Here is a 24,465-nt window from a genome sequence, read left to right as displayed (position 1 = left end):
TCTCTTCTCCAGAGAAAACAGGCCCAGCTCACTCAGCCTCTCTTCATACRAGAGATGTTCCATTCCCTTAATCATCCTCGTTGCCCTTCTCTGGGCAGAAGCTCCACGTCCCTCCTATACTGGGGAGCCCAGAACTGAACACAGTACTCCAGGTGCGGCCTCACCAGAGCTGAGTAGGGGTGCACCGTGGGCCATGACTGCTCTACGAAGCAAACTGCTGCACAAGAAGAAACTTTTCTGTGCTTGTCTAAAGCTCTAAACACATTAGATAGGTTTCCTTGTCTAAGCTCTAAACACATTAGATAGGTTTCCTTTTATTATTATTAATAATAATATTTTAATACATACAATTACCTCAAACCGCTGAGAACTGACTTTCTTCCCCTTCTTCATCCATGTGATGCGAGGTTTAGGCTCTCCTGTTGCTTGGCACACAAAAGAGGCCACTCCTCCAGAAATCCCAATCTGATCTTCAGGAGCTTTCATAAATGTTGGCTTGCCTGAAAAAAATAACCAGATCATTCCCATGAGGACACCACACCAGGCAAGCAAGGAAAGTGTCATGTTAATTTAAATTACAAGGTAATTGGTGTTCCTACTACAAATCCAGGTTGAATGGCCCTGGCCACACAAATTTAGCACAGACTGCAACATGACAAGCACGGTTTCTGCTTGAGTACCTTTTTCTCCAGAAATGAATAAAGTCCATCTGGCTTTGCTGTAAATGAGGGCAACACAGGGCTCCCCCCAGCCCCCTGGGCATTCGGTCAGGTACGCAACCATTCGGAAACATTTTTTACAGCTTTTTTTTTTTTTTTTTTTTTTAATAAATGGGTTTTTGCAGGTTTATAACATGGTCGTAACACAGGAAATTGCAGAACAGCTGACACACCAAATCTACAGAATATATCATATCTTGACATTAGTTCTCCTGGAAGCTGTTAAGATTAACAGATTAACAAAATTAACAGACACAATTTTAAGTGCACTATTAAGAACCTTTAATTTAATTTTAGATATGGAGCTCCATAAAAACCGTACCGTGTTTAAGTACCCGGAAACCTGCACAGGCCGGTCTGCGTATAGCAAGAAACTAATCACTAAAAAGAGAAGTCAGCAAAAGAAACCAAAGTGACATTCAGTCACAAGAGACTCAGCAAAAACGACAAAAAATCATGCCACAGCTTAATAATCAATAGGAGAAGTCTCATAGAGGCAGAGTTGTGTCCTCTGGATTTACATGACAGGCTTGGATCAATATAACGAGGTATCCAGGTTAGGCAGCAACGCTTCTATTTTTCCTGTGCGCCGGCTGTCCAAGGGGATTTGGTGACGTTTGACTTGGGGCACTCTGAAACCCCGCTTTGTTCTACTAAAAGGTGTCTGGTGAGCTCCTATCTCCGTAAAGCCGTAAAACGTTGGAACRCGGACGCGCGGAGTGACCCAAACCCACCGTGGCGTCACTCAGCACTCAGGTTGCGAGGAGGCCCCGTCTCAAATACCACGTGCAGTGCTGATAAATCACTTTGAAGAAAGATAAACTTGACCCAGGGACATCGCGGAGGCTCCGGAGAGGGCACAGAAAGGCCTATGTGTCCACGGGAGGAGCAAAGACCCCATTGAGTCCCGAGATGTCTCCATCCAAACGGCCCCAGCGAAGCCAGGTGAGATGGTGGTTTCTCATCTGCAGGGTCTGGACAAGACAGGTGGGACCTTTCAGGGATAGTGGGGAGCTCTTTTAATCCATGTGGCTTTTACTCTGAGCGCGATGAGCCTACGGCAGAGACCCCCACGACATCACAGGGATACAGTCCTGCGCATCCCACACAGTCCTGCTTATCACTTATTTCAGCTCCCTCTCACGCGTTGCCCTGCAGCACAGGAGCTCAGCAAGGAGATGCACAGAGCAAGAAGGCAGYTCCCCGCTCCCAGCGGCCGCAATTCCCCGCAGCGACTCCAGCGCAGACACGCAAGGCAGTGGAGTGGAGCAGGGCTCGCGCGAGGCCGGGCCGGAGCGGCGCGTTCCCCTCATCGGCTCAGCTCCAGCCAGGGCCCCGGGGCAGGACGGGGCCTGGGGCTTCCCAGCTGCGTGAGTCGCAGCCAGGCAGATTTCGGCTCCCGCTGCCCCGCGGCCAGGCCGGCCCCGGCTCCCGCTGCCCCGCGCACGCGGCCCGCGGCGCCGGCCGCCCCTCGCGCGCAGCTGCGGCCCCTCCGGCGCGTGGGGCCACGGCTCCTGGTCTGCGCCCTCCCCAAAGCCGTCTGAGCCACTGGCCCTGCAGAACTGGGACTGCGATGCTGTAAGAAACAGGACGAGCTTTAAATATATTTTCCCAATATGCAGAATTGTGATTAATGCACAACAGTTTGCATTACAGGACCAGCCTGGATCTGGCTCAAGGGCAGGGGTACCGAAATGAAGCTGGAAGGGCAGCAGAGGAGGACKGGACCTTCCTTTTGGCCCCTGCAACCTCACACATCACTGAAAGCTGCCAAGTGCAACTCTGCACTCAGACAGCAATCTGTGAAGACTTCATTAAAACTGTGGGATGTCCTTAAACTCAACCTTGTCCTGTATCACAGCATACTACAGCAAGTCTATGGACCAAGAGAGCATGACTACAGGCTGCCCTGGATGCCAGCCTGTTCCCATATGAGAMAACACAGCCACTGAGGAGGAGGGCAGAGAAGTCACTGCCACTTGGAGAAGCAACCACCCCAGAGGTAGCTAATGACAATCTTAATGCAGAGTTGCTGCTGGGATATGATCTCTAGAGTTTCAAAGCTGCAGATAACAGAGCGCTGCACAAAGTGCAACACCAAAAGCTCAACCCCGACCACAAAGTCATGCTGGGGAGCTCACCAGCGGCATTATGCGACCACAGGCCACCCGGGCACAGGCCACTGCAGAGCCCAAGAGACACCAAACTGCAGGTCTGGACCTCTATAACTGCTGCGTGCCCCATGCCATTCCCAGGAGGCTGAGAGCGAATCTGCCGGGGTCAGCGCTGCTCAAACACACACCCAGATGCACGGCCTGCCCTCAACAAGCTGCTGAAGAAAACACCCACCCAACCCCACAACAGAAATTCACCACCACACACAGTCCATTAAACTGTTCAAGCAGCTGCACTGAATGTTGCCACCCCTGGTGAAGGCATTCCCAAAGACTGAACAAAGAAAATCAGCTTCTATCCCAGAAAAAGCTTTTCCAAGCCTGATRGCTGTCTATCCGCAGTCTTTGGCACATTGTCCTGACATCAGCAGTGAGCAATTAACAACTGCGCTTGCTTAACTGACATTGATTTCACATATTTACTCATCTATAATCATGCCTATCTCTGCTTAGTTTATATTTACATATATCTGCGTTTATTCACCTTTCATCTACCCCAGTGAAATGTTAATTTACTGTTTGTGCTGCTAGTGATTGCAATGTGATTGACTGTTTTGCAATGCAGTGTGCTGAGCTGATGTCTTGTATTGCATTTCTGGAGTTGATTTGTTCTTTTGATTTTCTGTTATTTACTCTGTGATCTTAGTAAAATAGCATTAATTTATCAAGTGACAAATACAGCAGAGTCCAAAACTTTGTCCTTGAAGAATACAATGCAATTACATCTTTCAATGTACACCTACTCATCAGCTCCCATGCTGAAGACTTACTTTACTTCCATACATTTAAAAAAAAAAATCAATACTATTAAAAACAGAACAAAAGGAAACTGAACACTCACATGGAGTAAAACCTGAAAAACCTGAAAAACCTGCTGGCTTGTTCAGCTTGAATTTACATTGTTGTAATGAATCTTCCCCCCTGCACATTTAATTGAGCAATGCTGATTTCTGAAAACCATCTGAATCCACAGGGACTGCTCACAGAGGTATGTTTGTATATAAACCACATTCTCAGGCAGTTTAGGAAAGAGAATTTCTACAAAACCAATTTAAAATGTTTGTGTGCCCTAAAGTTTCAAAAGGAAGGAAGTCACTAATTAAGCAAACCTAAAATCCTGAGTCCTGGCCCCAAGACAATACAGAGGGACATGGACATACATATTCTTATACATCCTGGTAACTGTTAATAGCAACTCTCAAAACTCATCTGAGTGTCAGCTAGCAAAGCCATCACAGCCTGTTGATGGGATTCTTAGCATTTGCAGCAAAAGCACATTAGGTGGCCCAGATGACCCCTCCAACACTTGTGYAACTCCGTCACCACGGGATGCTGATGCGCAGCACACCATTAGAGGCACCTCTGAAGGAGCAGTTACCACTGCAGCAAACAGGGATAAGACCAGGTAATGGTCCAAACAGTCTTCTTTAACCTGTTTTGAGTGTGTGCATTCTTAGAGTAGTCCTGGAAACACAGCCAGAGAAAAAGAAAGATGCACTSAAAATACTTAATATACAATATTTAATCAGTGGCCTAGTCATTTTCCTTTCTTCCCTCTCTCCTGAAGTTCACTGTGACCAGAATCTCTCCAGAAGATTATGTAAGTGCCCAGTTTGAAGATTACACTACCTGTTTTTCAAGCAAACTACAAATACATGGATTTGAAGCATCTTTTAAAGTGAAAATCTGTCCTTTCCCTCATGACCTAAGGACCATGAACAGCTGAAGGTTWCCCTGTTCCACCCAACTTTCAACAAAAAGTTTGACTGTAAACCAAAGACAAATCTGTGAAATCTCAGCTTGAGAGAGAACTTACTGAGMAAGGCTTGGATGAGAGCCAGAGAGGTATTAGACAGCTGGCTGCCGATCACAAGTGCTCTTTGCTTGCTCCAGTGCTACGAGTAACAGCTCTGGATTGGCATCGGCCTCTCTCCTTGAGTCAGGTCCCCAGAGCACGTTCAGTCCTTGCCCTCTAAACGAGCCCTTGCTCCTCACAGTACACCCAAGCAACAGACTTCCCGCTACACTGGAAGTGGGAGAGGCGACTGCCGTCATCTTTGTATTTAATCATCATCTCCAGGCAGGACAACAGGGAGAACCCTCACCTTAGTTCCAACTTTCCCTTATAGGTCTTTGATCAAAATTAAATTACTCTAGGGAGCTTACAAGAACAACACTCCTCATGTTTTCTGAGCAGGAAGACCATGAAAAATAAAGGATTTTCTGACAAGCGTGAGAAACAGTCCCCATCTTATTTAGCTAGGGGCTAAGAGATAACAACTTGCTCAGACAAGGCCTCCATTGAGAAACTTTTTTTTTCTTCTACATTTCAGAAGAAAAAAGACTTTTCATTTCACAGCTGATAGTGCTCAAAAAGTCACTTGCTAAGCAAGCACAGATGAGCAACACTGAATGTCTTAGGGTGGAAGAGATACCAACAGAAGTTGAGGCACAATCTACTTCAGTATMTAGGATGACCTCAGGAGGCTCAGGACCAGTCAAGAAGCTGAGCTAGGGCATCTGGAGCCTTCAGAAGAAACGTTCACTCAAATTATATTGGAGAAGCTCCACAAGAACATGGCTACAGAAGCCAGAGAGATGAGTACAGGCAGACAAATTAGGCATACGCTAGACAGCAAGACTGTCCCCACTAGACAAAATCAAATATGAAGGATTTGGGAGGGATTTCTGAAGGCAGAAACACTGGTGTGATGGAGAACTCCATAGACAGCCTTCCTGCTGGGCAATCGGAGTAAGAGACAGCTAATGATGAAGACTCATCTTGCTCACTCATGTTTTATATATAAAATCCGTGTTGCTCTGTGCTATTCTAGACAATCTGCTTGTTGCAAAACAATTGTTATAAATCAGTAAGCCACCTCAGCAGCCACTTTCGAATTTGCTCTACCACAAACGATAACATTTCAGTCCTGCAAGTTTCTCTTTCTCTACAAGTCATGCCAACATAGGACACAATTGTCTACAGACCGCTCACCTTTTGCATGAACCAAGGACCTGCACCCAAAACATGACTGCACCCAAAACATGAGAAAAGTCTCCCTTGCGAGAAACCCCTTGAGACCAAGGACCATGGGAGCAGCCTCCCCTTCTCCAGCTTGGTCAGGTCTCCGTTAAGGGAACTGTGGCCTTTGACAGTAACATATGATCCTCATAACTGGCTTGACTATCAGCCATCACCTTGAAAAGTGATGCTGGGTCAGGTATATTTAGCTCAGATCCTTGTATTTTACTACAAATTAACCGCAGACTTTTCACATAAAAGATACTTCTTAATAATCTTGCAATGGCTGAAAAATTTCACATTTTAAATGTCATATGTGCTAMTCTAAGTATGCTTGTGGGCTTTTTTATATCCAAACAAATATTTATCTGTTTTATTTCGCAGACACAGCCCTATATACTTCCTTTAAATAAACAAGAACATGAAATTGAATCCTATTTTTTTTTAAACCAAATCAACTATATTTCACTCCCAAATTTTAATTCAGAAACTAACAGTCATACTGCTGCTCCTGCTCTTGTGGATACTGCATTCTGAAAYAGTCACACTCAGGTTTGAGAAAAATGAATTATTAAACACATCTCTGCAATTAAGTGCTCTATGAACACTCATCTGCTGCTAGGCATTTTAAAGAAAAATAACTCCATCCTCATGCTACAGGTGCTCACGGTTCCAAACAGAGCAGAAGGGCAGCCAAAAACTCCTAGGTGTGGGAACCTGCATTTTTATCTGAAAGCTTTTATGACTTGGCCTGAATTAAGATTGAAATGATCTCCTCTGTCAAGGAAAAAAAAATGTTGTGATATGAGATGAACTAGATAAGCACATTCAATAGGTATGCATGGGTACCTTATGGGTGCCTGCTGAATGAATTAAGAGATCATTGACAGAAGTGGGAAATACTATCACRGAAATAGTTCTGTAGCCTGGAAATTGGAAAATTCAGGTTTTAATCCCCGCCTTTAACCTTCCCTGTCACCTACGCCGAGGCACAACTGAGCCTCGGCTCCTGCTGCAGAACTTGCTTGCTGTTCACATACGGCTGCTGCCAGGACGAATACGCTGAGAAGGATGATGTGGCTCCGCTGCTGTAACTCTGGGAAGAAACCAAGAACCACACCGACCTTCTCCTCCTTATGACTGACTGAAAGTGGAAACAAAGTGTCTTGGAAGAGGGAAGTTGCCCATTTTTCCATCTACAAGAAGTCTCTTTCCTTTCTGGCCTCGGCCGACGGGCACCTGTGCATGAACGGATGCCCCAGTGAAAGCCACTCTATGATTCTTCTCCTAGGCACCTGCTACGGGGCAGCAGGCCGGGTCTCAGGTCTCTAGCAATGTCTGGTTTAAGGCCCTTACGTTTTCCCTTCAATACAACCACCACTGTATAAACATGATTCCCATACCTTTGTGATTATTAGGAATACCGCTTGGCAAAACCCAATTTTTCCAAATTTGTAATTCTGATTTTTGTGTAATTTGCAAACACAGAGAGTCCGTTTTTTTTTTCCTTGAAATATTATTTATCAATGGCTTATTGGCATCAGTAACTCCTGGTGACCATAATGCTAATTTATTATTTCATTCTATTTTGCTCATAAGTTTATATCACAAAGCACTTTTTAACTGAAACTTTTGTCCTCCATTTTAGCTTGGTGCAAGGTATTTGCTCAATAAATGCAAGTATGTACACCCGGGCATTGTGTGCGCACACACACACTTTTCCTATCCAATGAATCATAGCCCTTCCAGTCCCCCCTTCCCTCACCACCTTTTTTTTTTTTTTTCTTTAATCTGCATCCCAATCCCAGAAAATGACATTTCAAATCCCACACATTCCTCAGATGGCTCTGAAATACAGGACATTACCCGATGCTAGCTGTACATCCTACTCCCATGTTTTTACATCTTATTTTTATTAGATTTTAAGGCTTAAGAGATGCCCAACAGCTTGTACAAATGATTCTGCTATTTCAATCCAATTTCAGTGGTAGAGTTTTCCAGCTTGAAGTGTGTTTGCCTGCAATAATCAAATCTACAAAGATTATCACAAAACAGGCTGCATTTCTCACCTTCATTTCTTGTCTTCCTTGAGCTTACTCACAGATACCTTATGAACGTCTATAAACCAAAACTAAATAAACTGAATGATTAATACACAAATCCTTAAGCACTTGATCTTTTAACATGGTCAATGACCTTTGAAACTTCCCAGATAAAAATCACGTTTAACAAAAATRCAAAAGCCATCGTGCAGCAGAGGCTGTGATTTTCCCTAAACACCAGCCAGAAACACAATGAACTAAGATGCAAGGTACTTATTTCTCCAGGCAAGACCACTGTGCTTTGTTTATCTGTAATAACTTTAATTGAGGAGAATGCAAGGGTACATGTTAGATCGAATGTGTAATTTTACCAGCATTTATGACGCCCCAAGCTTGCAACCTCTTATAATCTTGGATTCCTGCCTCTCAGCAAACCAGTGCTGCTCACACGTTGCTCAGGCTCTTATGACAAGCCCTGGGGTCTGAAGGCAAGTCCTGAAGGCCAAGGTGCCTTGGGACACACACGTGGGAATCTTCACATCCCGGCCGGCATTTTCAAGCTTTCTTTTCCCTTTCATTTATACGTTATTACCAAAGCTGATACAAAACRTTTAACGGTCTTTAAATGAGGAAATGAGACATGATTATTTTTAAAATTCAATTTTAAAACAAGACGTCGATACCTCAACGATCCCGTTGGTAAAAATCTGTCACCAGGTCACTGTCTGGCCTGGTGCATGTTAACCAACCCGGCACCAGCAGAAAGGGGGTGTCTGTCACTAAATGCTGGTGACTGCAGAAACCTGCTTATTCCACAGAAATCCTGGCTACCATCACTTAGCTCACTCGAGTGTTAAGGCCGTGATTACTGGATATTAATAAACTGCAGCACAAGCCTGTCATTACAGTGTTGCACTCGAGTAAATTTCTTATTTTGCCTCTTTATGAATCAGGGAAATTGCTCAAAGAGGTCAAATGCCCCCAAATTAAGGGGCACGAGGCCCAAGCGGAACCGCCCCGGGCGGCCCGTGAAGGAGCCCGTCGCGGCCGCTCCGCGTCAGGGCCGCGCGGGGCCCATCGATGCGCRCTGAGGGCTTTGCACGGGCACCTCACACCTTCAGGCAGCAGGGAGGGGGTTTCTCTTCCTATCACATCCATGGGGAGCCTACAGCTTTTGCACGCAGGGTGGCAAATTTTCTCTATTATTTTCCCAGGCTGTTATAATTGCAACGTCTTTCTCAAAGTGAAGCTCTGTTCTGTCAGGCTGGTTACCAGTGTGAGCTGCTCACACTGCTATTTACATCACAGTAAGAAAATCCCTAACTCTGTTTAATCCCCCTGCTATGGCTGACTCTTGCTCAGAGATTTTTAATTTTATTTTCCATGTACCAGGGAAGAGGGGAAAAAGAACTAACCTACATACACTTAYATACATATAACCGTACATATACGTATACACTTGCAATTGCGTCCAATAATCAAAATCAAATAACACATAACTAGAAAAACATGCCAAGAAGCACAATGAGGAGCTGCATACAACTCAAGGAGAATATTGATTAAAAACAAAATAGAAAACCAGCCCACTCAGATTTCTGTGCAGTCAGAGCCTCAGGACACTTCATGACATCTGCTCTTTCCCCTCTGACGTTTTCCCAGKACAGCCAAAATGTGTGTTCAATTTGTCGGGATCGCAGGAAAAAGCCAGACCTGCTATTCCCAGCTTCAGCTTTGACTCCTAATCCAGCAGCATCCACAGCAAGTGAGACAGTGCGCAGAAAAACACGGCCAAGAGGAGCGCTGCTCTAGCCACGCACCTTCCAGCAGCCCCAGCCATTCGCCGCTTTACTTTAATTTAAAATTGAAACCTCAAGTCAAATTTCCACCTAGTAATAGCTTAAAGGCACTTCCAATTAACTGGGTAATACCCACTTTGAGTTAATAAATTTTTCAGCCTCTGTGTTTAATACAATTAAACATTTAGGCCTTTGGCCTCAGACCTTATTTAGCTTGAGAAAGGACAGCAAAGAGACTGCCTCCAATTATCGCCATTTACACAGCATTCACTAAGGGGCTTTCCAAGGCGTACATACACAACACCCATTTAATCATATACAAARCCCGGTACCTGCATTCAGACCCGCTCCCGTACAGAGCACACACAGTGGACACGAGATTAATCCYGCCAGCCCCGGGCCTCAGAAATCAGTCATTACAGCAGCGCCCAAGGCAGGCTGCACCAGCTGGGCCTGCTCCCACTAACTTATTTTTCCCGTCCAAATCTTCATTTTGCTATTTGCAAATTTCTTCAAAACTTCAAAGTTATTAAAGCRTATTGCACAGTGCAGAGAACTCCTAAGATATGCAGAGCCAGGAAACAAAGACAGAACTAGAATCCTGTGCTTGAAAAAACATGAAAATTAATTTTGCCAGCATGCCTGCCACATTAAACACCATATTCTTTTACACAAAAAGGATTAAAAGGTTTTAATCCCTCTTTGCAAGCAGCTAGTTCTTGATTCAGCAGTTCAAAAGGCTTTGCCAAGCTCAGGTTTTCCTCCGGTTTTAAGAATTAAAAGTGAGTATGAACCTTATTTTGTAAACAGGGAGCATAGCACAAAGATTTTAATAGAATTGGGAGTCAGAGTAAGCAACCTCTTTAGAATATCCTTTACTAAAGCAAATGCTCCCTGGCTCTCAAGAAGGCCTTTGCAGAGGGAGCCGCATTTCATTTTAATGATACCGTACATTGTTCTGTCCTCCTCCTAGTAATGAACCGAATTTCTGCCTCATCTACCTGGTGAGCAGGAAAACTTCCTGCCTAATGATAACGAGTGCACTCTGGCATTTCCATTACACCGGTGATTTTTTCCGATTTGTATRAACCATTTCATCACCCCGCATTCCCCGTGCAGAGGCTGCGGACCAAGGAGGAAGATCATCTCCACATTTAAGCGTTTGCCCAAGTGTGAACRGTGTCAGCAGGTGGCCAGGCACCCAACCCAAATACTCCCAAGTGCAGTAAGGCTGAGATAAGTTGCAGGATTTTGCTCAGACTCGCTTGAAATTCACCAAGAAATAGGAATATCTCCCCCTTAAATGATTTTCTGAGGCTCCCTGCGAATCCTCAGTGCAGATCCGCTAGGTTTCGGGTGGATGCTGAGCGGGGTTTTTCTCCTGATAAAGCGCAGCACCGYGCACAGCTCTGACGCTGCTCAAGCCCTTTCCTGACCAGGACTCGCACGTGCGGCGGGCGGCCAAGGGCTGCTGAGACCTCGGAGCGCCCGCGGGGAAGCGGCGCGGGGCAGAACAGCCGCCGCGGCTGCGCTGCTCCGCGTTGCTGCYGTCCGCTCGGGCCATGGACGAGCAAGGGATGCTCCAGGCCCGGAGCTGTGCCCCACGGGCACGCGGGATGTGCAGAGGGGCTTCCTGCAGCGCRGGGAGCTGCAGTGCCCGAGCTCCGGCACACGCACAACCCGCCTGCCGGCGCAGCCAGCGCGGGGCTCGTGGCCCTGCCCTGCGGCCCCTTCCTCCGCCCAGGGCTTTCCAGCTCAGTGAGGGCAGAGTTTTAGAAAGGCAAATTAAATCATCTTCATGGTTGCTGCGTTCTTGATTTAATTTTCCTAGTGCCCGCTCCTTGCTGCGTTACAAATTTACCCAATAAAATGAAAAGCCCTTTCCACTTTAATACCTTCTGCCTGTAGAGATGGCCAGGTCAACCCCCAACTGTCTGTAGACTAAGCTCTTTAAAATCTCCAGTTGCCGGGCATGTTTTCAGATGTTAATTTTGGGTGGCCTTTACCTGCACTTACCTCTATTTGATATTCATCTGTTCATGTACTGAATTAAGAAATGTAAAACACTCCGGTCCATGCCAGAGAAGTTACACTTCGCCATGCTTCAAAAACTGCTACAGCCACCCAGCAGATCCCGATCTGCATAAATGGAAACCTGACAGGAGAGTTGCACTGTACCCAAACGATGGAGGAAATCCAAAGACAGCGCCTGGACAGAGCCAAGAACAGAAAGCACTGGGACTATAAGGTGAAGAATCCCAATTTCCGCAGCCAGCCTGCGCCTCGCACCCAGGTAGGATCTATGCACTGAAAACACACAGCATGTGGGCCTGCACGTGGGCCTGCAAGAACCAGCACCAGAGACCATCTMAGCAGCTGCTCCCTGCACCGGCAAGCCCAGGGAGCCCAGCACCAGCTCCAACTCCGCAGGCTGYGCCGGGGCACGGAGAACGGACCCAATCCATGGAATCCTGCTACCGGAGGCGCTGCTCCAATGCCAGAATTATCTCTTTCTTCAGCAACTCTGACAACCTTTGTATCACTGGCAGAAGGGAAAAACAGTTAATGTCACCGTTAAAGTGGGTATCTTGGAAAGGCATCGCATATATTCCACTAAAGAGAAGGTATTTGAGATAGCAGTTGTTATTCGCGCAGAGGCAGAAACACTGCCTGCTACCCAGGATCAAGTTTCCCTAGTCAAAAGCAAGAAAAGCAAAATGTTTGCTGGCTTTGGAGGACGTGCTGGGAGCTCTCAGCAGCTCCCTATTATATTTTTCCATGCACCTTAGCTCAAATACATTCTTTACATTTGGCAAAGATTGCTCACGAATAGTTCTGGGATGCCCTTCAAGCTGGTCCTTGTGCTGGACCTCCAGCACAATCCATGCATTTCTCCCCACACACAAACACATCTCCATCATGTTCCAGTTCTGCAGGAGGTTCCCGCAATAATGGGGGGCATCCTGGACCTCTGAGCAGCTGCTCCACTCTCTGCTCCCCATCACACAGAGCCCAGGATTTTAAACTCGGAAACATTGGCCCTCAGACTGACTTCTGCAGCCCGCAAAAAGGTTTATCCCTATATATCTGACACTCCCCAGTTCCTAAAGGGCTGCTGGTGCCCCGGGAGTTGTCTGTAGCTGGTGCTTCGCGCCCGCAAGCTGCTTGCAGAGCTGCGTGGCACCGTGCGTTTGCCTGCACGGCTTCCATCCATCCTCAGYGCCAGACAAAGCCTCGATTCGCCACGAGCTTAGGCAGCACTCACCACACGTACCAATGGCAAAGCCACAGGCTCAATTTGCTTTTAAGCTCCCTGCAGGGACTAGCCAGGATAGATTTATACTYGAAAGCTGATTTGCCTTTTCGAGTGCTATGCCTAAGTCAGCTACTCATCCCCACTGTTGACCGAGCCTCAAGGTTCATGGCTTCACACTTGGCTTGCTGCACTAAAACCCACACCAGCAAACAGGACGAGAGGCTACCCCAGCACGAGCTAGGAGCCCGTCTCAGGCTCTACACGCGCTGACGGCGGCCCTGTTTCTACCTTGAGGAGCTGCCATCCTGGGATACCTCATGAAGGAACACTCCAGGCTGGAACACAAATCTGTGGGTGAGAAAGTCTGAGGCTGCCAAGAGCGGCAGCCCTCCTCACCGCTGCAGGACGGCTCAGGAAACCACCACCTACCAGTTCACATGCAAGTGTCTACCTAGGTCTCCAATTTAACTCTGGCTATGGAATGAAAAAAACGTTCTGTTTTTAATTAGCTCAAAACTTCAAGAAAAAAGCCACATGCAACTCAGCTGTTATATTTTCAGATCCTAGAAGCAGGTAAGGGCAGAAAAGCACCAGGCTAACTGTGTACTAGGAGAAAAACCCACTAGCACAACAGCAGCTGCCTCTGAGCACAGAGGCCGACAACAGGATTCGCAAAGTGCTGAAGAAACCACCCCACACTCATAATCTTACTCAAATTCCCCTCAGCCAAGCATTTTCCCAGTACTACCAGTGACCAAACTGGCACATGAATCAAAGATTTGAGAAAGGACAAGAGTTAACCACAGTTTATTTAAAGTTCCCAGGTCCCTCTGCACCATGAGGCCACCGCAGCGCCACATCCCGGTGACAGCACCTGGACACGCAGCCTCCTATCCTGAGTGACTGGGTCCTAAAACCTATTAAGGGTTTCATTCAGTTGCATCAAATCACATTACAGAGGCCAGTGTTTTAAATTCCAACTAGTAGAAAGCCCCATTCAAAATATTATAAATTCAGCGGTGGCAYTGCAGCAGACAGGGATTTATCTTCCAGGCTGCTGCGATCGTTATTAATAATATTACCAGCCACTTTTGTTTTGCTAATTTGGTGCTTCACCTATGAATAAGCGAACTTCATGAAGTAAATTATATAGAACAATATTAGCGTTGTTCTTACTGTATTAACAGGCATCCGTGTATGTAATTCATCCCGAGGAGCTCCTCACCGCACGTAACTCCATTAGGCACCGACGGGCTGGCTTGCAACCAAGCACACGCTTTATGGGCTCCCTTTGGGCGGCTGGGGATGGCAGTGCCGAAGCACAAAGAGACCCGGGAGCTCTGGAGATGCATCCGAGCTGCTGATCTTTTCTGTGTGGCTTTTCCTTCCCCTCCCCACCTTTCCGTCCCCCTCCGAATCAGCATTCTGGAACAGGTTGGTCACTGATCAATAAAATTAATGCAGGACACCCTGTTGCGCCGTGTCAGCGCTACAGGAAGCGGGAAGCACTGAAGCAATCGCACCAATCTGAAGCTGCATGGGAAAGGCCAAGGAGAAACATGCGTTCCTTTAAAAGTCATCCTTCTTCCAAATCTTTACTCATCCTTTTATTGAAGGAATAGGCATTAGCTGCTTGGTAAATCTGCTTCATAATTCCCTTTTCAGAATTCTTGAGGTTCCTTATAATCCGAGTTTGTTGCCGTTTTCGCATGATGTAAAGAGACTGTATCTAAAGGACTCAAAAGTACTGCAAACGTCTACTTGTGCAAAACATCATTTTTTTTTACACCAAGAAACCCATTCCATTTATGAAAGAAACAAGGAAAACATTGCATTAGGAGCTTTTAAAGGGTCATTATCTGCAGGAAGCTTTAGCAAAGTAGAAATAGTGACATCCACTTCCTAGAACTCGCTTTTTCCCTTTTATTAACTTTCAGTACAAAAATCAAAGAAAAACATATCATTATTTTTCTAGCCAGCAGAGTCCAGGTAGAAACCCGGGACGCTTACAGGTAGACTGCACAGCTCCTTAGCTCTCTGAATGCACTTCATGAATTCAAGAGGAGGAAACAACAGCTCTTGTTTTTATGGCCTTGCATCAATTACTGGTGCCACAGAGAGCCTCGGTCGTGCAGCCGGGATCGCTGCTCTCCGAAGGGGCACRTTAGGATGCCCCGGAGTTGCTCCAGAGGCAGCACCAGCCACCGCGTGYCCCGCCAGCCTCCTGCTCGTGGAGACACCGCAGCCTGATTCACAGCACTACAGGCCAGGCTTAAAAGCAGAAGAAATGTTGCCACAAGCTTGCTCCTATCTCCTCCAATCTAAACAAGTCCCAGCTTGCTGAACTATTCCTGTCTTTTTTACTTGTGGAAAGCCAGAGTTTTCAGGTGTCTCCTGACTAGCATTCCTGCAAAGCACAGACAAAAGCTGCTGAGACAGGTACAACAGGACCTTCATGAAGCCTTCTGCTATTCCTGCAACAAAGAGAGGAARAAAGGAAACCATTTTCTCCAACTGTTTTTGGAAAGATCCCACAGAATCAAGAGGTGCGGGCTGGAAAGCAGCCTTGAAGAGTCTCTAGCCCAACCTCTTGCTCGTAACTGGACCAACATGAGGGCAGTTCAGCACAGTGTCTCCATGAACCTTGTGAGCACCCCAGGATGGACAAGACACAACCTCACCAAGCTCCTGGGCTGCTCTACTCTCTTAGCTGAAAGCTCAGCTTGTTCCTTCATACAATCAGACCCCCAATTTCACTTATTAGCAATGAACTTCAGCACAGTTTCCTCTATCGCTACATCTAATCTCCGCTAAACTTGATCTAGCGCAACAGCTATTGGGAAACTGGATGACTAAGATGGCAGATACTGTGATTGTATGCGTGTATTACAGCCCATGTTTAAATAAACAAAAACACTATTTTCAAACATGGCTAATCACCACATCAATAGATGTATTAATGGGATTCTAGGGCATGGTTGAATGTGTGTTGCAGCAGCAGGGACTGGCTTCGACAAACAGAGCTCCATTCCAACCGTATGTCTCAAAAATGAAAAGAAAACTTGGAGAGCAATCAAATGCAGTGGATTAAATAACAAAAGAAATTAAATAAATGGGCACTGAATTTGTTTCATCATATACACTGTGTTCACATACACACACCCTGCCACAATTTTGAGCATGTCAAGAGTTTATGAATCAGACAGTAATTTAAGCTGGGCAGGACTTTTGGAGGTCATTGGATCCGAAACGCTCACTCAAAAAGCAGAGCCAACTTTAATGTTTTAAATCCAACATACAAGTTGGATCACTCGGCTTGTCCAGTCAAGCTCTGAGTATTTCCAAGGGTGAACACCACAMAACCTCTCTGTGGCCCTGATACAATGTTCAACCATCCTCATGGTAAAAAATAAATAAATAAATAGGTGTTCTTCATGTTTTATCAGAATTTCCAGTCCTACAGCTTGTGTCTGTTGGTTCTCACCCCATCACTGAGAGCCAAACAGGTCTCCCAAATGCGTATTTATAACCCCCACTCCCCAAATTCTCGTTATGCTCCGTTCTCTGTCCCTCAGTAAATCAGGTTACAAGTCCCTCCACAAATATGCCGTGTTCCAATTTGCCTCCTTTGGCATTAACCTAGCAAACAGTGCCAAGCAAACGCTTTCCTTGCAGGCCATCTGCCTCCTCTCTGCCCTTGTTGCACCTTTATGGATAACCTCTTCTGTTACCCACGTCCAATAACCACCTTCTACTCTCATCACCTTCTGTTCTCGCAGAAAGAACATTTTTGAAAGCCTGTGTAGTTTTCAAGTGAATTCAAGCCATACCAGCCCTCGTGTCACACCACAGCAGTGCAGGCCTGTGCGCCAGCCCACGGTGCTGCAACCTGTTGCCCACTGCTTTGCTGGAAGACGGTCGTCTTCGCAGGCTGCCCTCGTGAGGAGGGGCTGCATTTAGGACTTGATCCCCCTCTCCCGTCTCTCACTTCGAGGCTCCGTTACACCCAAGCATCTCCAAGCTAGCTGCTGTAAGCACAACGTACGACTAGCACTAATGAAAGATGACTTCTTACAATACCTCCAAGACCACATGAACTGTGTGGGAAATCAGCCTGCAAATTTATTTCCCTTACACAGAAATACTGCTTGACTCACAGCCACAGCCCTTCCAAATTAACTTCACTTATGATTACTTCCAAAGGTTTCACACCTTGCAACACCGGCACGGGGAGTGGCGGCCCCTCGGCACGGCTGTTCGCAGAACCCTGCTGCTTGTCACCTTCCTCATCCCCTCCTACGCAGCCCAGTCAGTCAAAGTCTCTTTCCTCAGATTTACACTTGATTTTTTTCCCCATTGTTGTGAGAAAAATATCTCTTGTGCTCATTTTGCCTCATAGAGCCCACCAGGAAATATGAGGGTAGTGCTAACATTTCCTAACCCTCACACGCAGGCATTTTTATATAAAGGAATTCAATGTAGCTCCTGCTACAGAGGACTTCTACATACACTACTTAAGTTAAAACAGTTTCAAAWTTATTTCCCACTTCCATCTCAAGACATCACCTCCACTTAGGTTCAGTTATTATGCTGGGCTGTGTACCAAACGAATACCTCGGTTGCATCTACCTCTAAATAATGAAGYAACTGAGCATCTTAGCATTTTGCTTTTCCTTGAATATTTTAGAACTGCCTTTTTGGCCACTGCGTGAGAAATATAAAATGCTCAAAAGAAGGCTGTATCAGTTAATCGGAAGAGAGGGATGACTATAACAGACATTATCAATTCTGACACAACAAAATGAGAGTAGCAGACCACTATCCTGGAGTGCTGATTCCATTAACTCCTTCCTGMGCTAGATTTCTATTTAGTTTTGCCTGTTCATGGACTGTCAATAGCCACGAAGGGCCTTACAAGAGCAGCAGCAGCACACACAACTGTTCGCAATCCTGTCTGTATTTATATATGTTCATATATACAAAATATATACATTGCTCTTTCTTCTTGATTTCTTACATGGCTTTTTACTTTCCATTGTGACCAGCTCTTCAAGGCATGCTTAATTCCCACTTAGACATAGCTCAAGAGCTAATCCACAGACATTGAGGAAGGAACTTCYAAAAACACATTCACTGCCAAGTGATCTCTTGGCATCAACAAAACAGACCAGCAAAGAGAAGCAGTTACTGCTTCTGGCCTCTTTACATCCAAGGTGTGTAACACAGTCCTATTCCCGCCAGTTTGTGTATTAAGCAGCAGGGCTGCTACTCTGTTGACCTCAATATGGGGGAGCTTTGAGAGAAACACCTGGAGGAAGAAAAACTGACACAAATATTTTAAAAGCACCAACAAAAATGGAACTTAACCGAGGACACTTAACACAAGAATGAAACCAAGCGGCTCTCGGGTTTTCCTCCCTGCCCACAAACGACCTGGCCTGGGCTCCCAGCCTCGCCTGCAGACGTGACGCTATTACTACTTATCAATTTGATAAGCCTGTGTCAATTAACTGTGCGTGGCAAAGGGAAAGCTTAGCACACGGTGTAACGTAATGGGAACGATGAGGTCTTTATGGAGGTTTGTGGGCGAGTCACTGGACCACAATTAGCCTTGTTGGGACTAGGGACCGAGCAGCGACAAGGACAATTGCGTATGTGGAACTGACGTAACTCTCATTAACTTTTATTTTTTCCTGGTTGTTCTGAGAGTTCCTCAAGCGGTAACGAGATGCAAAACTCCCGAAATGGGTCGTTTGCTGGAAGGGTCCTCCGCGATGAGCACAGATGTGTCAGCCACCCTCTCACACTTAGTCACAGACCAAGCCCCTGCCCTGGGAGGAAGCAAGGGGCTCTGCAGCAGAGCCCACCTGCAACGTGCAGGAGGGCGCTGAACCCTGCTGCCCTGGACCCCCAGGACAACCTGCTTCTGCACTGCATGTCGAGGGGTTATTAAATCTTTCAGGTGGAGAGAAGTGTTACTGAGACTAGGAGAGCAGCTGAGATCTCAGGCTCTTTGAAGCCGAGCCTGGGAGCTCAGTCCTGAGCAGCAGCCCGCTGGAGAGGGAGCCACTGAATATGYTCAGGTCGAGCAAATCCTTTCTACTCTGCTACTTAAACACCTAGGAAAAGGCACAGAAATGTCTTTCTCGCTTTCTGTATCCTCTTGGAAGCAGAAAGAGCAACTGTCAAGAAATGTGCCCTCTCCAAAGAAAAAACGTATCTGAAGAACAAGCATAATAACCTCATTAAAGTTGGAAGGCGGGGAAATGAGGGATTCTGTTTCTAGCAACACAGTTTCAGCCATGGCAATTGAATCCCTGTTCTGGGGAAGCTTCTAATTTGACAAGTCAGTCTAGTTTTAAGGTCAGCCTCTGGAGAGACAGAAAACCCACTTATACTGCACAGCTAAGTACAGTAACTAACATCCATTAGCTGAGTGGCAGGGAGCCRCAGGCTCCGCGATGCTCCCAGCTCAACGTCCCAGGCAGGGATGGACGGAGGGCAGCTGGGCCCTGGTGTCTCCAACGTCTCGGGGAAGAAGGGGGGTGGCCACAGATTTCATGCAGTAACAACCCTAGATGGGCAACAGGGAAGGATCTAGCAGGTGTCTGTGTGCAGGAGGTGGCCAACAGCATAATCAAGGTGCGTGTTGTGCTCTGAAGCCTTTCATCTCATGTCAGCGAGTAGTTTCTCTTTTTTTTTTTTATATTTCTAATTTTCCCATCAGCCTGATGCACCATGTTTGACTGGAAAAGTATGTGCTGTGTTCAGTAAGGCTGCTAGGAAGCACAGCAAATACTGCTTAAGTGAGGAGCTACCCCAAGAAATCCAAGCAGCAGAACAAGAAACACCCGAGAAGCTCTCCAGGTACATGGGGGACACTCATGCTCAGAGGGAAGACTTGCACAGGGAGAATAAGAGTCAGGGAAGGCTGCAGGAACATGGAGGTGACAAGGATCCCAACAGCAAGTTTATCTCACCTAGGAAGGGAAGAAGAAGAGGTGGCAGAAAATGGGGGAGAACATGGGAATTGCCTTCAAATGTCTAAGAGGCAGCTGCACAAAGCAAAGCAACACGCTATTCCTCATGTCACTGGGCAAGGACAAAGACTGATAGCCGTAAGACTGCAGAAAGGGACTTTAAGGTAGGTTGTTTTGGCCARAGTTTATAGATGTACTGGCAATTAAACACTGCAATAGCCCGCTGAGGAATAGGTGGCCTCCTCTCCAACCAGAAGGGTAAGAGCGTGCCAGACAAACTTTATCAGCTGTAAATAGTTCAGAGTAATCTTGTCTGGGGAGGGAGGAGGGAGAGCATTCCCCTTTGTCTTTACTTTCTATGATAAATAAATTACTTATTAGCTCCTGAGCATCAACACAGGAAAAAAAAACACAGAAAAAAATATCATGAACTTATATATAAATAAATGCCACGTGGCCACAGTTGAGGCATCCAAATACGGGTGGGAGGGCAGTGAACTGGAAGCAACCTAAGGTTTCTATGATGCTGTCAGGTACCTCTGTGTCCATCTGGCATGCAAACACTGAGTAGAAGAGCGATGTCCTCAAGTCCTCAAGTCTTTCCTCCGATGCGCTCGTGCTTTGTCCGTCCCAGCAACGCGGAGGAGCCTCGGGAAGCGCCCCGGGAGGGCCGGCCCCGCTGTGCCGCGCGTCGCTCCGCAGCCCGAGCGGCCTCAGATCGACCCTCGCTTGCAGGATTGCTGCTGGATCCATAACATCCTACCAGATGTTATCTGAATCTACCAGCTGCACAGGTGAAACTCCTGAGCAGCCTCAGACACTACTGAGCTAGAGGGGAATTCAAGGAAACACTTCAGCTGCAGCTTCCCTGCATTTTTTAAAAATAAGGTCTGAAAACTAATGTTTTGGATGACTCATTTACCTAGGATCTTATAGATTTATCATTTTAACTTAAAAAACAGCAGCAGCTTAACCCTTTTAGATGCAGTGAACATCTTCTACAAGCTTACCCTATTATTACTGCTTTTTTACTATTACTGCTTTTGTAGTGCTTTCAAGACACTTAGAATTAAATGTAGATACAGAAAAGCAGCATTCAGGTGCGTGTTGCATGTCTGAAAAACATTCAGAGTAACACAGGTCTCTGGAGTGGTATTGTTGGGTGGCTGATGCAATAAATAGTAACYGGACTGTTCTTCAAAACCATCATGGAAAGCTTCATAAAATGCATTTCTGGAAGGCAGCTTTCCTTACTAATTTCTGATTTAAAGCAGATGATAAAGGAAAAAAAAAAGGAAAAAAATAACCTCAAATCTCCTAACAGCTCTTCTGCTTTGGGCTTCACCAATACTATTTCCTACCAAATTAACGGAGCATGCTGCACAATATGGGATTGGCCTCTGTAAGTCCTGCTAAGCAAGGCCCTGGTAGAGCAATGCAAAACCGCTGCAGAAAAACGAAAAATAATTTGAAATTATCTTCTTAAACGCAATGCTGGCCATTGACACGAGAAAAACTTGATATGTAGAAAGGTAAGTAGCTGACCATACTATTGCTTTTTTTAAAGCTGCTAGGACATAACATCCGCCTGGGGATCAATTGGCATTTGCCCCAAACCAAAGCGCTTTTCCCKGCATAAATCACAGGCAGTTTCCCATGATGGGGAGGCAGCAAAAGGGCTTCATCCGCAGCGGCCAGGACACGGCTCCTTCCCTCCCGTGCCCAAGCGTTTCACCTCTCCCCGTCCTCTGCAAATGGCACCAGAGCATCTGCTTTTTGTGGTTTTGCTAGAACAGCCATTTCCCCGGTGCCCTGTTTGGATGAGGCTGACTCAGCCCCTCGGCACTACCCTAAAGCTCCCGCTCTAACTTGCATCTGGTTCATTTTTTCTTTTTATCGTGGCAGGAAGACCCACGTTGCAATGCCCTCAAGTTCTGCTCTGAGCCTAGTGCTTATTATTCAATCAGGAAAAGGCAGTGAACAGTTAGATAGCCAGGTTCATAAGTAAGATGGAACAAAATCAGAGTTATTTTAAAAAAATAAGGGCTTTTCCTGTGTAAGAATCCATGGTAACAAATCCACATAAATGGTTAGCATTGTCTAATATGAGGTAATGCATTTTGGAAGGATAATCTGAACCAATCATGCACTTTTCTGAATGCTAAATTAAGGGCAGCTCCTCAGGAAAGGCACTGGATGTGGCTGTGAGCAGCTCGCTGGAAACATCTCCAAGGCAGGCACAGCCATCAAGGGAAGTTAGAGACTCGGAAGCGCTTAGAAAGGAACACGGAACAATGCAGAGGAAAATGCACCATTACAAAACGCCAGAAAAATTTCTAAGCCCAAATTCTCCTGCTAGAGCCGCAGCCAGTACTTTGCCCTGGGCTTCCCAAASGGGTTCCCAAAACTCCGGAGAAATAAATTCATACAAGAAGAGATGGAAGCGGCTACCTCCGTGTCATCCTTGCAAGAGSAGGAGACATTTAGCTGGATTCAAAGGTGGGGGTGAACTCATCCCAGCGAGAYTTTTGTTTCAATAACCCCGTGCAGATAATTAACCTCCAAGGCAGCGGGAGGCCCCGAGCAGAGCCCGCACGCTTGAGAAACCCCTCGCAGGGCACCAGCCYGGGGCACAAATGGCACGGAGCAATGACCTCAGCATACCCCGCACCGTAATGGATGCATTTTAATATTCATAGATTTTGAAGACTGAATAGTCCTCTCTATCATCCGGTTTGACCTCCTTTCCAGCACAGGACACGCTTTATCCGGCTCCTCCAGCCTCKCCTTGTTCTGGGTCTTTTTCTAAGGTTTTTGCTAGGTTAAAAGAGGCTTCTTTATGGGAACTCGCTCCCTGCTGTAACAGAGGCTGTACAGATGGTGCAGTGCAAATTTCTCCTCAGCAAGATCCACCGATAAAACACTGGGCTGAGCCCTGAGCGCCAGGAATGGAATAAACTCCATGGCAGTGTCAAATAATCCACAAGGCAGGAAATGGAAAACGCACTCAGAGCAGAGAAAACCAAAAGGGGGGTCCTAATTTTGAAGAGGCTCATCTTCAGGGGGAGCCCCTCCTGGAAAAGGTTCATTCTCAGGCATTGCGTATCTCAATTCAAACATTCATCCTTGGGGGGGAAAAAAAAAAAAGGATACAAAATTTTAAAAAATCTAGTTTTTAAGCAATTCTGTGACACTAAACATTTAATGGAAATAAGGAGAAAATTCCTAGTCTGATGCTCCTTCCTACACACCAATATCTGTATGGAAAAATAAGTTCAAGAAATCCTCTCCCTACKTTACGAACTGAGCAGTAACCAAAGACCTTCCTGGTAGCCAGGGGAGGAAGGAGGAGAGGGAGAGTCACTCAGGTGTCACCCACAGAGCCCGGGACACYCAGACCTGTTCCATCACCCTCATCCCTGCACGTCCACTGGATTCTTGCCAGGAAACCTGGCACTTTTACACTTCTTAATCAGGAGCTATAGCAGCCACATTTCCATTTGTCTCACAGCACCCAGCAAGGTGSCCAAAACTTCATCCTCTAACACTAATGTCAAGGCTGAAAGGTAAGCAGAACGCCCTCCCAGTGTACATCTTTAAATGCTGGCTTCCCTCTGGTGCCTGGTCTCTAGGTCTACCTGCTATTCTGAGCCCAAAGAGGGGAAAAGAAACCTGAGTGAGAGAGAAGTTCAGTAAAAGCTCACAGTGGTGGTGAGTACAGGTAAGAGCAAGTTATTGCGCTGCGCCGCTTGTGTCCCGGAGCAATAGCCTTGCTGCTGCATAGAGAAAGTTTCCCTAAATTAAGGCAAAATTTGGTTCAGGGCAGCTGGGAACAGATCAAGTGGGACCCCAGGAGCAGGAGCCTGCACAGCCTGGACTGCTCACCAGGGAGCAGGGCCCAGGGAAAGCCCCGTCCCGTCGCTCCCTTACGCTCTTCTGGAACGCGCTGTCTCCCCTGCTCTTCAGGCAGGGGTACCAGGTGAGGGCTGCAGTGCACATCACGGGTTCGGGAATACACTATCAGTATTGAAATGTGTCCTAATAAAGTGTCATGGAATTACACAAGCCCCAAAATGTCCTTCAAGCTAAAGGGCACCCACTTAGGCTGGAGATTCATGGCTTTGAGGGGACTGGTCCCTCCACAGATACAGAGAGAAAGAGAAACAGCAAAGTCCCCCAGGGACTGAAGGCTGCAATAGCTGGGGTATCGAATAAATACAAAAATACATATAAATCACTAAGGACAGAGAGGAGGTGCCTCATGACGCAGGGCTGGTGTCCTGAGCGAGGCTCGGGCCCTTGCTCAGCARAGCTGGCTGCGCTTGCTGGGCATCTCGTTCCTCTCCTGTTACTGTTGTGCACATTACTGGATTGGATTTTCCTGGAAATACTCTAAGTATCACTGGGCTCTTGCACAGGGATCCACCCCTCCTTCCTCCTTTGGAGAGTCAGCTGAGGTTCCTGAGCAGGACCCCA

At 46.5% G+C, this 24,465-nt stretch overlaps 1 protein-coding gene across 1 annotated transcript in view; it reads right to left on the bottom strand.

Moving 5' to 3' along the window:
• The window catches only part of PTPRF (protein tyrosine phosphatase, receptor type F), a 259,306-nt gene that overhangs the window by 174,238 nt on the left and 60,603 nt on the right, over positions 1-24,465 (bottom strand). Inside the window, exon 3 of the mRNA XM_026033302.1 lies at positions 355-500. Coding sequence (XP_025889087.1) covers positions 355-500 — 146 coding nt within the window. The remainder of the gene's footprint in view (positions 1-354; positions 501-24,465) is intronic.

Source organism: Nothoprocta perdicaria, unplaced genomic scaffold, assembly GCF_003342845.1.
Source record: "Nothoprocta perdicaria isolate Ctin4 unplaced genomic scaffold, notPer1 scaffold_0, whole genome shotgun sequence".
NCBI classification, from domain to species: Eukaryota; Metazoa; Chordata; class Aves; order Tinamiformes; family Tinamidae; genus Nothoprocta; species Nothoprocta perdicaria.
Note: the sequence above shows the minus strand (reverse complement) of the source record. Positions and strands in the feature narration are given on the sequence as shown.